This window comes from Diceros bicornis, chromosome 25 (genome assembly GCF_020826845.1).
Source record: "Diceros bicornis minor isolate mBicDic1 chromosome 25, mDicBic1.mat.cur, whole genome shotgun sequence".
NCBI classification, from domain to species: Eukaryota; Metazoa; Chordata; class Mammalia; order Perissodactyla; family Rhinocerotidae; genus Diceros; species Diceros bicornis.
The window spans coordinates 39,563,048-39,581,143 of record NC_080764.1 but is presented as its reverse complement, the minus strand read 5'-3'; the positions used below and the strand labels follow the sequence as shown (position 1 = coordinate 39,581,143).

The 18,096-nt window shown below is 35.2% G+C and overlaps 1 protein-coding gene across 1 annotated transcript in view; it reads left to right on the top strand.

The window, feature by feature from the left end:
• PTPRQ (protein tyrosine phosphatase receptor type Q) overlaps positions 1-18,096 on the top strand; it is a 201,341-nt gene that overhangs the window by 30,016 nt on the left and 153,229 nt on the right. The window contains exons 10-16 of the mRNA XM_058568724.1: positions 2,911-3,091; positions 4,450-4,611; positions 4,716-4,895; positions 5,506-5,613; positions 5,739-6,020; positions 15,039-15,221; positions 15,585-15,686. Coding sequence (XP_058424707.1) covers positions 2,911-3,091; positions 4,450-4,611; positions 4,716-4,895; positions 5,506-5,613; positions 5,739-6,020; positions 15,039-15,221; positions 15,585-15,686 — 1,198 coding nt within the window. The remainder of the gene's footprint in view (positions 1-2,910; positions 3,092-4,449; positions 4,612-4,715; positions 4,896-5,505; positions 5,614-5,738; positions 6,021-15,038; positions 15,222-15,584; positions 15,687-18,096) is intronic.

The window sequence follows — 18,096 nt, the reverse complement described above, 5'->3', positions numbered from 1 at the left end:
TTGAAGACTTCTAATTCTTTTCACATAAATTCCAAAGATTCCTGGGTAGCGTATGAGAGGCCTTTCATGTTGATGAATTGTGGCTTTCCCTAACTCAATTGTTCTCAACCGGGGGTGATTTTGCTCTCCAGGAGACATTTGGCAATATCTGGAGACATTTTTCATTGTCACAACTAGGAAGATGCTTCTAGTGGGTGGGGACCAGGGGTGCTGCTAAACTTCCTACAACGCACAGGACAGCTCCCTACAACAAAAACTTATCTAACACAGAATGTCAGTAGTGCTGAGGCGGAGAACCCTGGCCTAACTCAATGAGTCCAAAACTTTTGAGAGTTGCAATGGGCCTTTTTTCCTTTCAATTTTGCTCATTTCCACTCTTGCTTCTTTCTCTCAGCCCCTTCCCATTACTCTCTTAAGTTCTGATTCTTTCCCATCATTTTTCTTCTTAAAATTATTTCTTTTTCATCCTTTGAAAAACCTAAAACCTAAAGAGGCAAAGTATTAGAAACATTCACGACATGGCACACTTGGTGATAATTGGTAATATTCTGGATTGTTATGAAACTAATGTCAAATCATTCCCCTAGTTGGGGAGGGTCTTTTCAATGAATACCAGAATTTGGGAGGAATTCAGATAGTCAAAATTACTCAGGTCAACTCTTAAGTTGAAACAGTAGTTTATCAACAGAGATGCTTAACTTAGTTAATTGATGGGCTACCATGGTTTAACTCTGAATAATATATCTGACATGGGTATAAAATATTGAGACATCTAATGCAAAAATCATAGCTCTGGGGGAAATTCTTTGTACTACCTCATTGTACCTTCTATAGTGCTTTGTATGCAATAGATTCTCAAAGGTTGGCTGATTGATAGTGGAAACAGCTGTGTGGTTTGGACATTAAACTATTGACTGGAATACCAGAGCATCTCTGAATTGTGTTTGTGATTCATGCCCCGCCTGATTTCCCTGTGGAGGCAGAGCTGGTGTGCTGTTGGCAGATAGAAGATCTTTAGTTTGTCCCTATACAGAGTTCCCTATCTGGAGTTCTTTATTACAACATTTTTAGAGTAAATCTTATAGGTGTCCCCCTGCTTTTCATCACAATACTTTTCACGCTAAAGACATAACAAGATTTAGATAATTTTACTTTATAAATATCATTTGGAGAACTAGAGATTTCCTTGGATCTTTTTTCCATTCTTTTATCTCTCAGAAAAGTTAATATTTAAAAGACCTGGCTTTGTAGATAAATAAGTAAACTATCTTAAAATTTCTTGCCTTCCTGAGATTTTTTTTTTTGAGCATCTACAATTTTTTTAAAAAAATACTAAGTGCTTTATGTTAATAAAGAATTAAAAACTTGTTTTTGGCTCTAGGAGTAAAGACAACCAAAAACATATAAGATAATTAAAAGACAGGCATACCAAAACTTATAAATAAATAAAACTTGTATTGTGAAGTAATTATAAATTCTGAGGATACAAGAGCATTCCTGAGAAGGAATAAAATAATTTTCTTTTTTAAAGAAAGGATTTTGGAGGTGAGTTTGAAGTGGAACTTGAAAAACAGTTCACCAGAAAGATAGTAGTTCATGCAACATTTTCTTTTTTTCAAAATTATTTTATTTTGGAAAATTTTGAACAGGTACAAAAGTAGAGAAAAGAGTATAATGGGCCCCCATTTATCCATCACCTAGATTCAGTAATTGCCAACATTCTACCGTTCTTGCCTCAGCTGTCTCTCCTTGTTGTTGCTGCTGTATTTTAAAATGTATGTATTTTAAAATAAATTACAGACCTCAAGTTGTTTTGCTTCTACATGCCTAACTAAGTATGAGTCTCTAAAAAACATGGACATTTTAATTCATTCAATACTTCCATTACCACAAATAACAACATTGCTAATATTGTCTTGGTATCGTCTAATACTAGACCATGTTCAAATTTCTCTGATTACCTTCAAAACCTACATTGGTAGATGTGTTCTAATTAGAATCCAAAGTCCACACATCGCATTTGATGATTAAGTTTCTTCAGGCAACATTTTCTTTGATTAATGTTTAGCCTCATTTCCAAGGTTGACAATCTACACAAAATATCTAATATTATTTGGCCAAAACACCCGTTTCTCGTTCTGTTTCAATCAGTTATGCTGTGTGGGGCGGGAGAAGGAAGAGAGTCATCCTGTTGTCCCAACATAAACTTCCACTGTATATATCTGTAATCTGCTCATGATGTTTTCACTTCAGTATTCACCATTTTGGTGAACTTGACATGTATGAAGTACGTTATGGGATCCAGGAACAATCACAGTTACTTAAAATATTCCTTAGGTCCAGAGCCTGGGACAGGTCTGCCATGAACTCTGTTTGAAAACCATTGCCATGCAGTTTTATTCATGTCTGTAACTTCACTCGATTATAAATTATTATTGACATGTGTCAGTAATGCAGGCATGCAGGCCTGTCACACCTGGTATACAAAGGAGGACGTGTAGATAGCAAAGCAAAGCACATTTTAATAAGGCAGTTTGCCTAGAACACTTACCTTTTTGGTGTGAGCAGTTAAGATATTTTAGTCATGAAACCTTTGCATGACTGTGTCTAATTTTACCATAAAGAAACTAACTCAAGTCAAAAACAAATATCTACTTCTTCCCACCATACGTTATTGGTCTCTTAAGATGTAGGAGTGATCACAATGTGTTATTACAATGATGCAGGATTTTAGTAGCTTCAGAATGACATCTTGGAATGTAATGAAGACAATAGTCATGGAAATAATATTATGTTTAAAAAAAAGTGTGACTCCAAAATTACTAGTTTTTTAAACTAGTACTTGAGTGAAGCCATTATTAAGTGTAGCTGTCACAAATGGTCTTTGTAAATATCTATTTTTAATTACAGTATATAAACGACTCCCTTACTCCAGAAACTGTGAACATAGTAGAGTCAATGGCGGGATTATTTGAGGGTTCAGCAGAGATGTCTTCTGACCTGTACTCGCTTGCTTCAGTTATTTATCACAGTCATCCACATCATAACTTTCCTGCAAGGAATAGAGCTGAAGACCAGTATTCAACAGTTGGTGGGTACATTTTTATGTTCTATGAAGTATATTTAAGCCACCAGGACTAGCTAGCACAGATATGAACCTTAGCTCAGAGTTCAACCAAATTATTAATGGTTCATGGGCTAGAGTCAGATTTTTTTCTTCTTTAACTGTCGGATAACCTCATGCAGCAAATGGAAATGCCACACAGGCAGGAGCTGGCCCCTCCTAACCCATTTGACCTTCCTTGCAGACAAAGTAGCACCCTAGAGTCTCTAGCCAAGCTGCATAGACAATCAGTTATTACAGTTGCCAAAGCAGGTGTGATGGGAAGGGATTAACATATCTTCAAATCATTTACAAGCCTTGCACTCTCTGCAGCTTTTGACTAATAGGTTTTCAAATGTCACTAAAGGTAAATAGGTCAGAAAGTTACAACTCCAGTGCATGGGGTGATAAACAGGTGTAGGTGACCCAAGGACGTGGTGATGTCATTAGTGTATACACTTGCTCTTCAGGGTCAATCGATCTTATTGTTTCTAAAAGGGGAATGTCACATAGAGCAAATTAAAAATACTTGGTTAGACGACACAGATCTAAATTATCTCTCTGGTTTTTCTAAAATGGTAAGTGAGAAGAATTTGTTTTTTCAGTGCCTTTTCTCTGATTTGATATTTGTCCCATTCCAAGCTAAAAGTGTTATATTATTTTATTGTTGGTAAAATTAGTCAAAAGTATCACATTACATTTCTGTATATGTTTGTTTCATTTACTGATCCACTGGGGGCAACACTAAAAATTAACAGGCCCGCAATTCCTGATGCAGATGTTCCCTTCAATACTTCAAGTTTGGCCTACTTGCTGGTTAACATTGTTGGAAGTGCAAGTTCTAAATAAATTTAAAAATCTAACATTATTTGAAATCCTTGTTCAGACGTATTTATGTATCATTTATCCAAGCATGCTTGCTTGAAAGCAAAGTACCTTTAGTAAAGGTAGGGTGAAATTTTGAGTCCAAATGAAAGTCTCATTTCTATAATTTTTATACAATAACCTAGCATTCACTTACAATATTTCAATTTGATGTTATTGCCTAATTGTCTTTTCAAAAAAAATACCTAGCCACTCTCCCTTTTCTCAAAACATGAATCTTGTGTTCCAGGATAGTGTATAACAACTAGCAAAACTATAGTATGAGCACAAAATGTTTATAGATATTGTTGGGGGATATTCAGCATATTTATTATTAGTTATATATCTACCTTTCATATCAAGGAGTACGTAGAGACATTAATGAATAATGTGAAATCAGATTTAAGATTTCATTGTGTGGGCAAAAGTAGTTTTGACTGTGAAGCCAAACATCTTTTTTTAAAAAAACTGATTTCAAATAGGAGCTACAAGAAATCGGTCTATCACTGACATTGCTGCTGAACAGCTGTCCTACGTTATCAGGAGACTTGCACCTTTCACTGAACACATCATTAGTGTATCTGCTTTCACCATCATGGGAGAAGGACCACCAACGGTTCTCAGTGTTAGGACAAGTGAGCAAGGTAAGCATGCGTTTCCTTTGAAACCATTACCTGCAGATATTGCTCTTGCACATTGTAGTAACTTTTCCTTTCATGCGTATTAATTGTGCATTCTTCTTTTCAAGTGCCAAGCTCCATTCAAATTATAAACTATAAAAATATTAGTTCTTCATCTATTTTGTTATATTGGGATCCTCCAGAATATCCCAATGGAAAAATAACTCATTATACAATTTATGCAATGGAACTGGATACAAACAGAGCATTCCAGATGACTACTATAGATAACAGCTTTCTCATAACAGGTAGAAAAAAGTTGCTGTTGTTGTTTTTAACATTCCCGTTCTGATGGAAAATACGCATCCCTCTATGCCCTAAGCACTGCAGGACACGTGTTGCATCATTCCAGATTGTGTTGTGCCATGCTGCCATGGATATCTTGAAAATTACTTCCAGAAATAACTTGATTAAATGTGTTTTCACTTAACTATATTTATCCGCAAGGAAATAAAATCATCAGATCACAAGAATCATAGGAATATACTTAACCCAGGGAATTTTATGTCTTGTACACTGAAGTAACTCAGTATTGAAGGCTTGAATGAATGTACGTGAAAATCAGCAGAAGGAATTCAGCTGACGTAGTGTTTGTGCCAAGCCAACTATATTCCTTGCAGTGTGCCAAATATTATTTTTCAGCCTCAGATCATTCCCTTAGTATTTTGGGAAAGAACTAAAACATCATAAACATGGAGGCCCTCAGCCCAAGGAATTTTGAAAGATTGGGATTATAAGGAAGCTGATTTAGAGAGCCAGTCTCCCAAATAAATTATTTTCACTAGTCCTGTGTTAAATGGTACTAATCTAGGAATGTTATTTTGAGGACTTTAAACAAATTGCCTATTGTCCTTATAGGGTTAAAGAAATACACGAAATATAAAATGAGAGTGGCTGCTTCAACTAATGTTGGAGAAAGTTCTTTGTCTGAAGAAAATGACATCTTTGTGAGAACTCCAGAAGATGGTAAGACTATCAGGTGCAGTTTTAACAAAAAGAAGCAAATAGGGGTTACATGTTTACTGCCTTTAGTGTCTGAAGCAATAAGCATGAAAAAAACATGTATTTCAAATTTGGTTTTCTTCCCTCAGAACCAGAGTCATCGCCTCAAGATGTTGAAGTTATTGATGTTACTGCAAGTGAAATAAGTTTGAAGTGGTCACCGCCTGAGAAACCCAATGGGATTATTGTTGCATATGAAGTGCTCTATAAAAATATAGATGCCTTATTTATGAAGAACACCTCAACAACAAGCATAGTTTTAAGGGACTTAAACGCTTACACCCTCTATAACATTTCTGTAAGGTCATATACCAGACTTGGTCATGGCAATCAGTTATCTTCCGTACTCTCTGTAAGGACTTCTGAGACTGGTAAGTTCTTTGTTTGTTTAATAATACATGATAATGAAGTAAACATGGCTGACAACTGGCATATTGTTTATATTTTACATAACCTAAAATTTCTTATTATTCCGTTTTGTATAATTCAGGAATTTATTTGCTTTTTCTGGTAAAATGTGGGAAAAGGTGTGCACTGCAAAATTTTAAAGTCTGATTTACATGTAAGGGAAATCCAACATAAAAATCAGTGATTTTTTTCAAATGAAAGACCTTGGGAAACAAAAGATCCTTTCAGTGTACCTGTAAATTTGGGGTTGAATAACTGCTTGCCTTCAAATTAGGTAAAAGCAGAGACACACTCATAAGAATAGATACCTATACTCTAATGAGGTATGTATATAGAGGGGCAGAGTGGGAGCACAGAAAGGGCATGCCTGGGGAAGCTGTATACGGGAGGTAGCATTCGACCTGGATCCTAAGGAGTTGGGTGGAATGGACATTATCAAGGTTGTTGGGTCTGCGGGGAGGGGATATCTCATCTAAAGGAAGTGACACAAGCAAGGAATTACATGTGTGTTTCAGTTTCAGTGATGCAAGAGCAAATATCACAAAGCAAAAAATTTTGTCTGATGATCTTAGTATATTATTTATATTATATTTATAATCATATATTGGAGCATCATTCTTAGGCCAACTCTATAACGTATGCTGAGAATTAAGAACTAAGTGTAAAGTTACTGTTTTATTTCTGTATTCAAAAAAATAAATGTTAATTGACCAGCTACTGGTTGAACCGTATGGAATTGCTATTCCTATACATCATAAATGGCCAAATATGTGCAATTTCATATGGTTCAGCCAGATGCTATACATGAGGCCCTGTCCCCGACCTTGAGATATAGGAATCTAGTAAAGCAGCTTGCCTTTGAACAAAAGTATCCTCTAGAGACTGGTCACAGAAATTAATAAAATTAGGTGATACAAAAGTGTCCATAGAGGATGGCATTAGTTGTAATTGCAGGAATAAAAGAGTAATGAAAGGAGCATTTTTTATCATCATAATTTATCCCTTATGGTGAAATCTAATTGATATTAAACTTTATATTGGCATATTTCATTGCTTTTATAAATATTGCTTGTAAAATAAGTAGTTTTGAGAAAAATATCTACTCTTTACCTAACTTAGTTTTATTTTACACTGGGTAAAGGAAAGAAACAAGCATATTTTTAGCACCTACAAAATACCATGGGCTCTACTATTGGCTTTCACAATAATTGCCTTTTTAATTCTAGAATAAAGCATTAGGGTATTATTATCTTCATTCCTAATGAAAAACTGAGGTCTGAGAGGTTCATTTTTTTCAACAAATATCCAACAAATAGTTTACAATATGCCAAGCCCTACTGGGAATATAGCACTGTAGAAGGAAATGAATTTCTACCCTCCTAAACTTAATATTAATTGGTGGGCATTTAAATTGCTTAAGGTCACCCAGCTGGTAAGTGATGAAGCTGGAATTTGGAACCTAAATCCATCTGACTGTAAAGCCTATTTCCTTTCACAATACATGCTGTTTTGGAAGCCATCAATAAAACTGGTAAATTATAAAATACATCTAGGATCTTTCTTTTCATTGTTGCAGTAATATTTTGCTGTTTGGGCTCTGCACAGCATGAGGAAGAAAAGTAAGAACTTTCAAAGACCGTGTTGTGATATTAAACAATCACCATATTCATGAATGCTTATCAAATGCTTGACTACTTAAATGGTCACAGCATCAAGAACACCTTACTTCAATGATTATCTATGAAAGTCTTTTTTTATTTGCTAATTATTATATGCATGTAATCTTTTACTGACCATTGAAAAAGCAAATTTAATTTGCATTTCATTATTTATTGTATTAGCTTAGTTATAAACCAGTGATAATAAACTTTAAGTGAATATAAGAATTTAACTTGAAATGTAATTTAAAATGAGAACTTTAGTTTTAGAAGTTGTCTTAGAAAACATGCAGAACCCTTTATTTTATAGATTAGGAGACCTAGGAACATTTGAGTAAAATGACTCAAAAGTCATAGTAGATGAGAAGTAGTGTTGGGACTTGAAGGTAAGCCTCCTGAGCCCCATTTTAGGGCTCCTGATTTAGTGAGAAAAATAAAGAGAAGGAGGAAACAATTTATGCCAAGGCTCACCAGCCCACCCATTTGGCTGGGTATAATTGGGTCATCTTGACACTAGACTCTTCAGAAGCAAAAGAGGCTTAACAATAGGGCATAGGGTTCAATGCCCATATGCCGAATTTCCAGCTCTCCAGATCAGGTTTGCTACTTTTGAGCCACCAATTTTAGCTCTTTTTTGCAAAAGAGGAAGCCAGAATTTTAAGTAGAATCTCAAGGTGTCATTTGAAGCAGGATGTGCTCGAGAACAACCATCTGTTCCCAGGGCTCATATTCTTATCAAATACAATGAACATATCCCCTACTCTTATTATAGAAAACAAAAGCCCACTTTTCAATATTGTTTCATGAGAAATTGAGGGATGTGCTAACTCGGTAATGTGTTAATGCTGCTAATTTCAAATAGGAATAAATTATTTGTTGAAATGTTTTATCTTGATTGGGGAATCCGAGTTTACTAATGCTTGGAAGTCAAATACTCTTGTGTTCAAGCAGAAAAGATCAATACAAGATTGATCTCATGCATGTGTATGTGTGTGTGAGAGTGTGTGTCTGTGTGTCTGTGTTAAGTGTGGAATGTGCAACTTACAAATGAGATTGATTTCTATTTTCTCCTACTTGGGTTGCAATAATCATATAAAGAACTTTAAATTCCCATACAAATTACCCTTTGATGATCTATCTACGTATATTCTCTTTCCTTTTTAAGACATAACTTTCTTTACAGTATGCCTTTAACCAAATGCCTTGAATATGTCTGATTTTGGGCAGCAACCACTAGTGGACAGTAACTTAGATGTTGACCAAAATTTTGTGTATGACTATATAAAGTTATTTATATTAATCAATAGCATTTCTTACTTTCTCTACATAACATTAAATCTACGTATGCCAAACAACAATCTTTCAGCATATTCAAGGTAACTTCCCACTTTCTATTTTAGTATTGTCATGAACTAAATTATTTCTTATTTTTAGTTTTTAAATAGATTCAGCTTATTCCAACTGATTATAATAATTACTTTTTATTCATGAGTTGTCTATTTTACACAATACTTCTACAATTGGAAACACTATGCTATTTCAGAAAACGCTAAGTGCATCATTACTCTCCAAAATCAGCAAGTCATCAAGTCTGTCTTGCTGTATTTTCCCTGAAGATCCAGCACTGGTTATCCTCTAAGCGTAAATGAACAAAAATGGTAAATTATAGCCTGGGGGCAAGGATGCATATTTATAGCCTGACTACTGGTGGTAGGCAGGCAACGCCAGAGGGATGACTTAGCAAATTCTAACAAGAATTTTTCAAAATCAAAAGTTATGCTGAGTTATAAAATTCAAACGTAGCATCAATTCCCTTTTTTCTTGCAATTAAAGAGCTATTCAGTTCAGTCTTATTTTCCTTAGCCATGAGTTTCTCTCTTGTTTTTAATATATTCTATATCATGTTGAACATATTTATTCACTGAACAGATTTGCTTGGATTCCAGATCATGTGCTATCACCGTACTAGGCACTGTAGATACAGCAGTAAATAAGACAAAATTCCTACCTTCCTGGAACTTAACATTCTAAGAAGGGTCACAGAAACTAAACCAGTAAACAAATAATATGTATGAATTTTGGTAGTGGTAAATTCTATGAAGAAAAAATTATCTGGGAAAGAAGAGAGAGAATTATAGAGTAGTGAGCAGGCTATTTGAGATAGGAGACTGAGAAAAGGCCCCTCTAAGTAGTTTGTATTTGCCCAGAGATATTAATAATATATGGGCTTAAATTAGATGAGGATAAGGAAGAAAAGTGTTCCCGAAGGAGGAATAGCAATTGCCACATTCGTGAAGCGAGAAAACACTTTATGTGGTTGAGGAAGAGCCGAGCATTTCTGTCATTTGAGCAGTCTGAGTTATGGGGAGCGGATTAGCAGATGAGGAGAGACAGGCAGAGTTGGACCATGTAGATTCTTGGGTGCCGTTCTAACGAGTTTGGAGTTTAGTTTTAAGGGAAAACTATGGGAGAATTATGAGACAACAAAATGATACGATTTACAATTTTAGAAGTTTGCTGCTGAATACATTGGATATGGGAGTAAAGAGAAAAATCGAGATTAACTACTAGGTTTTTGGTCTGAGTATCTGTATGAATGTGCCATTTACTGGATGGGGGAATAAGAGGGAGAGGTCAGTTTGGAGGAAGTTCAGGAGTTCTGTTTTGAACATGTTTGAAATATCCAAGTGCCTGTCATGAAGGCAATTGGATATGTAAGTTTGAAACTCAGGGGAAGGATCCAGGGTTGAATGCATAATTTGGAGGCATCACCATATCTCTAGTATTCGAAGTCAAGGGATGAGATAAAGTCACATCAGGGTGAGTGTACATAGAGATGAAAAGAAGCACACAACTATGTCCTGGGGCAATATGACCTGTAGATTTTGGGAAGTCAAGGAGGAGACAGTCAAGGACTAAGCAGAAGCGACCAGTGAAGTAGGAGGAAAATCAGGAGAAGGTCACGTCTTAGAAGGCAAATGAATGAATATTTTCAAGTAGAAGGAATTTATTTCCTCTGTTAAGTGCTGCTGACAGTGAAGCAAAATGAGGGCATACAATTCATTAATGGTTTGGCAAGATGAAGATGGACGTTATTGATGACTTCAGGACAGCAGGTTTCATGGAAAAAAATGGGGGAAAATGCCTAACTGAAGTGGGACTCAGACAGAATGATAGATACAAAAGTGGAGAAAATAAGAAAAGGCAAAATTTGAGGAATTTTGATATAAAGTGGAGGTTAGAATGGAGTAATAGCTGAAAGGGTGAAGGGAATCAAGAGAGTCCTTTGTTTTTACTGTGATATGTGTGTGTTTGCATGTATACAATGATAGAAATAATTCAATAAAGAGGGAAAAAATGATAATGGAACAAGCAGAGAATAAATTCAAGTCTAAAGTCTGATAGATGGATGGAATGGAATCTAATGCAAAAGTAGACGGGTAGGCCTTGGAAAGGAGTAACGAGAGAAGGCCGTTAAAGGAAAATTGGTGGTAGGAAGATCATGTAGTCCTCTTCTGAGTGTTTTTATTTTCTCAATGAAATAAGAAGCTAGTTTATCAGCTTTGAATAAGGAGGGGGAGAAGATATTGAATGTTTGTGGAGAAAGAAGATGGTGAAAACATGCATAACAGAGTGGGAGACTGAATTAATTGAAAAAAATGTGGGCTGCCAGGCAGTGAAAAAGATTCATTCGAGATCTGAGATTATAAATTTAAGTGCGGCTCATCAGTATGGAGTGGTATTTTAGTCAGACATTTTCAGCTGTTACATTGCAGATGTGGAACCAGCACTGAGTTCAGTTTAACCCAAATTTTGGAATTTTACCAGGAAAGTAAGAAAGAAAAAGGCATGGATGGAGATTGCCAAGGAGTGATTGTAGTGATAGACTATGGACTCCGACCTGAATAAGTGGGGAGATGAGGACATAAGGGAAGTGATGGACACTGAAGATTTGTTGAGGGGCAAAATTGTTGGATTGGCAGTACAAGGGTCAGCAAGCTGGAAAGATGGGGGTGGTTGCCAAAGAGAGGAATACTGGCAGTTATTGGTAATGACAATGTCTTGGGTGTGGCCTTGAAAGCTAATGGTTAAAGTGAGCTGGAGCAAAAGATTATTGGAATTACGGAAATCAAGGAATACAGAGTCTAGGTAATTGGACAGATCATTTGAATCAATGCTGACATCCTAAGAGAGGTAGAGAGGAAGTCAATCATCCAGGTGATAAATTTTTTAAGAAGTTTGAAGAAGTGGCAGAGTAACTAGATGATTGTCTTAAGAAGGGGTACCACATAGAGTGCTTCAGGAAGAAGGAAGGAGAAAAGATCTGGATATGGCAAAGAGGATCAATAAGTACAAACACTTGATTACCAGGCCCTGGGGTTATAGGGATTATGGGAGAAAAAACAAACAGCTACCTGTTACCCAAGAGGGCTAAGATGTAGCGTTCTCAGCAGGTCCAAGATTTCACTTAGAGCCAGAAGGTTAAGAAAGCATTCAGAGTAGTTGCTGAGGACTTTTCTCAATTTAATGGGTTGGCTTGGAAAGATTCGAGAGAAGATTTTGGGCGTTTGGGGAGGGAGAGTAGGATTATATTGCTATACATTGCTACATCAAACTGTGTATTGAATTACAATACTTCCCAAAGTGTTAGAACTATCAACATTCTTATGTTGGTTTTTCTTATTAAGTCTTCTTTAGATGCAATAAACCCCATAACGGGGAACAAGGTGGGCGGCACTACATCTACACTTTCAAAGCTTCTGAATTTTATTTCTTTACTTTGCTAAATTTATTGGTGGCAATTTTTATATCCATTGTATTTAGAATACCAATAAAAAAGGTTCAGTTCTTTGTTTTGAAAGAAATGAATCTTATAGCAAGACTCTATAATGGCAATAATATTTACATATTTAGTTTATATTGTTTAACCCCCAAATTAGTCATTATTGTTATTGTTCTATGCAGGCAATTTTTAAACCGTTATCTTTGCAACTGTGATCTTTCATCTCCAATAAATATTTTTCTACCTAAAGTGCATTGTTTACTATTTCATTTATTGAAGTTGTAGTGATGGCATTCTCTCTGGTTTTTGATTGTCTAAATATGTTTTTATTTTGCTCTTGTTAATTTTTCTGGGTATAGAATTCTAGCTGTTTTTCAATTGATGTCACTTTTTCATCTAATTATCATTTCTATGTAGGTGATCTGTCTTCTTTCTGGTGCTAAGGTCATCTCTTTGGTATTCTGTACTTTTGCAATGATATATCTAAGTATGATTTTTTTTAAAAATTTTTTGCTTGGTATTGCCTGTTGGGATTCCTTGTTCTGAAGCTTGATATCTTTCAACAGTTCTGATAAATCTCAGCCATTATCCCTTCAAGTATTTCTTCTTGCTCATTTTCCCCATTATCTTAGACCCCCTCAGTATATCCTTTATGTCTCTTAACTGCCATTTTCCGTTTTCCGTATTTTCTTTCTCTGAACTACATTCTTGACAATTTCTTCAATACTATCATCCTTTTCACTAAATTTTCCTCTTTCTCTATTGGATCTGCACTTTGATACATCAAGAGAATTTTAATTTGTTATTTTATTTTTCTGTTATAGAAGGCCTATCTTGTTCTCTTTCAGATCTGCTTGGTTATTTATATTATTTTCTAAAAAAATTCTTTGCTCATATTTTCAAATCTGTTTGATTTCTTGAAATATATTAAACATTAGTATTTTTATTCTTTGATAATTTCAGTATCTGAAGTCTTTTGAAGTCTGACTGCCGTGTATGTGTGCGTGTGTGTGTGTGTGTGTGTGTTATTTTTTCCTTTTTCTTTGCTGGCTTTAACTATTGGTGCCTGATTTGCTTGTGTTTTCAGTGATTTTATCAGTGAGCTCATATTCCTGGAAACTTTGTGGGAAATTTATGTGGCCTGAGTTGAAGTTGAGTTCCCTCAGAGAAGATTTATGTTTGTTTCTGCTAGTTACTTTTGAGTAATAGCAACTCAGGATTACAGATTCATTTTAACTTAAATTCTGAAGCAGAGGGTTTTTCAGGCTATAAAGGTAGCATGGATTTGGGCCACATAGGCTCTTAGGGATAGGCTTGCACCTCCAAAACTGCTTCATTCTTCTTTGTTTTCCACCTCTTCATTCAGAGGAGTGGCAGGAGAAAAGTTTCTTTTCTGTCCTCTTTTGCCTGGTGAGTTTACTTCTTCCTCCCCATTCCCTGAGAGTGTATGCACACTGCAGAAGTCCAGGAGTTACCACTCACATTGAATGCTATGGCTCTCTGCAGAAGAATTCAAGGTGCCCTCTAGAGCTGTCCAATATAATGGCCCTGGTGGAAATTGCCTTCTTTTAAGGTTGCAGCTCTTTATGCAGGGATATTCCTTACCCTTCTATTGGCCCAAGGCTTTATCTTCTTTCTCTGGCATTCCACGCTGTTAATACAGAAACTCAAAGTCACCAGGATTGACCGGTACCTTTCAAGGCAAAGCTGGCTTTAGTACCAGCTTCCATCTCGGGATTCATGTTTTTACTTTGTTTTTTGTTTGTTTTATTTTGTTCTTTGCTTTTGTTTTTTGGCCAGTACAGATTTCTAACTTTCTTGTCGGCTCTGCAATTCCTGAACAGAAAAATGTTTTAATTTTATGCAGAGTTTTAATTATTTTAATTAACATAGTCTTTCAGTTTAGGGTATCTATTTCAATATTTTGCCAGAATTGGTATCCCACATGTAGTATTAGCGTTTGAATATATGTAGAGAACCATTTTGTGACCACTGCATTCCATACAATAAGAACATTAGTAGGTACAGAAAACTAGTGTTTTAGTTAGTGATATCCTGTATCCTTAGGAGACTGTTTTGCTCCCAGGTCATTATATGCAGCCTTATTTCTGGGAGGGGTATCTTGCCTTGTCATAGATCTTGTTGTATACAAAAACTAATCTATTAAACTTTTGCATATTACTATTGTTAATGAAAGGCAGAATCAATTTTTAAGCATTTTCAGTCCTCTTTCTTATATCTGCTTATTCTGTAATGTAACACAGCTTAATACAGCCTAAAGTATTTTAATAAGAAATATCATCCTATAAGCATTACTATGTAGAATCATAGTATGAATTTTCTTTTGAGATGAAATTTTTTCTTATACAGTTGTAAGTGCTGTAATTTACCCACACCTTACTCCATTTAAGATGTTTATTATAATCTCACTCTAGTGAAGGTTCATATGTACATATCCTAGTTCACCCAGGTGAGAACTTCAGTAGAATAGATTTTTAGGAAGGAATTGTTTTATGCATTTATATTTTTGTTTTTTTCAGTGCCTGATAGTGCACCAGAAAATATTACTTACAAAAATATTTCCTCTGGAGAAATTGAGCTATCATTCCTTCCCCCAAGTAGTCCCAATGGAATCATACAAAAATATACCATTTATCTCAAGAGAAGTAATGGAGACGAGGAAAGAACTATAAATACAACCTCTTTGACCCAGAGCATTAAAGGTAAAAACAATGTAATGTTAGATATTTACATTTATGTTGACAGAGTGGCCACAAAATATTAGCTTGTTGTTATATTACAAATGGTAAGTGTGATTAGTTTTATACAGAGTATGACAATTCTGGCTTCTTGGTCAAATAAGCTAGGAGTTTATTACGGGTCACATGAAAGAATACTCTAAGTCAATCCTCTTACACATTATCCTATATCATTTTGTCTTCGTAATAGGAGTTGCTATTCTGAAGAAATACATTTTCACTTAAATTTTACTTTTGGAAGATTAAGAGACATTTCATCGTTTGGCTCTTGCATATTGTTAAAGGATATTTTGTAAAGCTCAACTTATCTATTTTATTTCCCTTTAGGATTGAAGAAATATACCCAATATATGATTGAAGTGTCTGCCAGTACACTCAAAGGTGAAGGAGTTCGGAGTGCACCCATAAGTGTGCTGACTGAGGAAGATGGTAAATACAGTAGTGGCTAGTGACATATTTTGAGTTCATGCATTTTGAAAAGACGTAATGTAAAAGGTTCCCTAGCCTGAGGTATCAGCTGTGAGCCACGGCAGCGTTATACAGAGATCTCATTGTCATGGCATGAAAGAAGCCAGCAAAGTCAGATTTATGTTCAATAAAATCAAGTATAAAATGCTTTTTTTTTGATTCTGAAGTCATCCGTGCTCTGTAAAAAATCAGTAATTTTTCTTTCATGGGAATTTTTAAGGCTGAAATTTTGATTTGAATGGTTTGAACATCAGCTAATGTATGTTATGACTGTGTTTTTCAACTTTAACATTCATATGAATAGACATTTACGTTAAGTTTTGTGCTAGATTCTGTTATGTCAACCTGCAACGATTGTTATTGTATCAGCCTTAGCTTGCTAATGAGTTCAGGCTATTTTCCAGGTTTCTCTACATACTTTGCCAAGATGCTGTTCCTGAGTGTTAATGGCCTTCATATTGAATATTTCCTGAATAAAATCAACTTTACTACTGAGACCACTTTACACTGGTACTTCACCAAGTCATAGACATATATCATGCTAGAAAATTACTTTTGAAGGATATATTTGGGATTTGGATTGGCATTTTACGTTTTATACATAATATATTTTGAGACTGGTTTTTTTTTCCCCTGTAAAAAGAAGTCCTATTGCCGTGAGGGGTGAGCATGGGTGTGTCACAAGTGTTCATCTTTTTTCCCCCTCTCTTTCAATTCAAGTTTCCCCATCTTAAAGCTAGGTTGCACCCTATGGATGTTCAGATTCTAGTCATTCATCAGGACAAAATGTGCATTATACACTTCTAGAAGGAAAGCTCTTCTCTGCATTGATCTTATATTAGTCAAAATAATAAAGTCTTTGGAACCTTCTTCTCCCATTTCAGGTCTCTCTCTGTTTTACCTCCACCAAATTACTTCATCAAAGCATCCTAGTAGGGTGCTCTGAGTTGCCCTAGTTTCTAAGTCTTCTCATGGGCTAGTCTGCCTTAGTCATTACCTCTACCCACTATGCTTGTTTCTACATCAAAACTACCTGTCCAAATTTTTATTTTTTTCAGTTAGATTCTTCTTGTTCTAAAAGTGAAAATTAGCTTAATAAATAAATAAATCCTTCCCAATGGGACAATGGCTAAAGGCTAGAGGAGAAGGTTGGCTCTCCTTTCTAGCTAAGATAATGCCCAAGAAAGATGTACTATACCATTTTAGCAATGCCCTTCTGGACATAAAGCTCACTTCTTTATTTCTAATTTGATGAAATAGTCCTGAGAATTTGAGGTCTTACATGAAGGAACTTAGAGCAGTAGTGAACATATATTTTGAGCAGACAGAGCTGTTTACCACTGAAGTCAATAGTTTCAGATTATACTATGCATCCAAATTACCTGGGTTGTTAAAAAATACTGTCATAGTAAACTTCCCTCTAAGTCCTTAGCCAAGTCATTGATACAATTGCTAAGGAACAGAGTGAAGAACAAGATTCCTTTATTGAAAAATTATAGCAAATCAAGAATGGATAAAAGCCTGAGAAATTTTGCTTTACTGGGTGTTAGGAGCTCCTTGCTTTCAGGGAACTTGTAGTTTAGTAGAAGAAATCTAAATTTGACAAGTGTGTAGACAAATAATTTTTATAATTTTAATTACCGGTATAAGTGTTCCCAAAAATTATTCCCAAGACAAAAGAGGGATTTTAGCTACTCTGAGGTATCAGAGAAAGTGTAGCTAAGAAAGTTATGTCTAAGCTGTGACCAGAAGGAGGATGAGTAAAGAGGGAGGATGAGAGACAGGAAAGGCCTTGCCAGGCAAAGGGAGTAAGAGTCTTCTGAAGACACTTCTCATCTATCCTCACATGCTCTGTCATGATGAACTGGGTAGATTGCAAAAGGTATTGCATTTATTTATTCTAATTTTTCTAATTTCACTTTTTTAGATTGTATTTCAGAATACAAATGCCAAAATTATTAAAACTTAGTCTGCTATAGTAGATATGCAGTATTTTGTTTAGGTAGGCATGTTAATTACATTTCTTTAAGCAATAAAAGTTTTTCATAAAAAATAACCAAGAATATACTGAAGATTAAATATAAACCACCAAGTATTATCTGATATTCCACATAAACATCTTAAATCATATTATAGAATAGAAATGCTTAGTTATAACATGTTGTGTTCTAAATTAGTGCTATTTTGATTGAAATCTTTTTTCTCAATAACAAAAGTTAAGTTTTGCAAAGATGTTAGGAAAAATATCATAGGCTTTTGTTTTGATAAGTGAAAGAGAGTTCTCAGTTAGAGATGATTCATATCTTGGAAAACTGACATCTCCAAATGATATATGGTTTCTGGTAATAATCAATATTTGATAACATTTTTA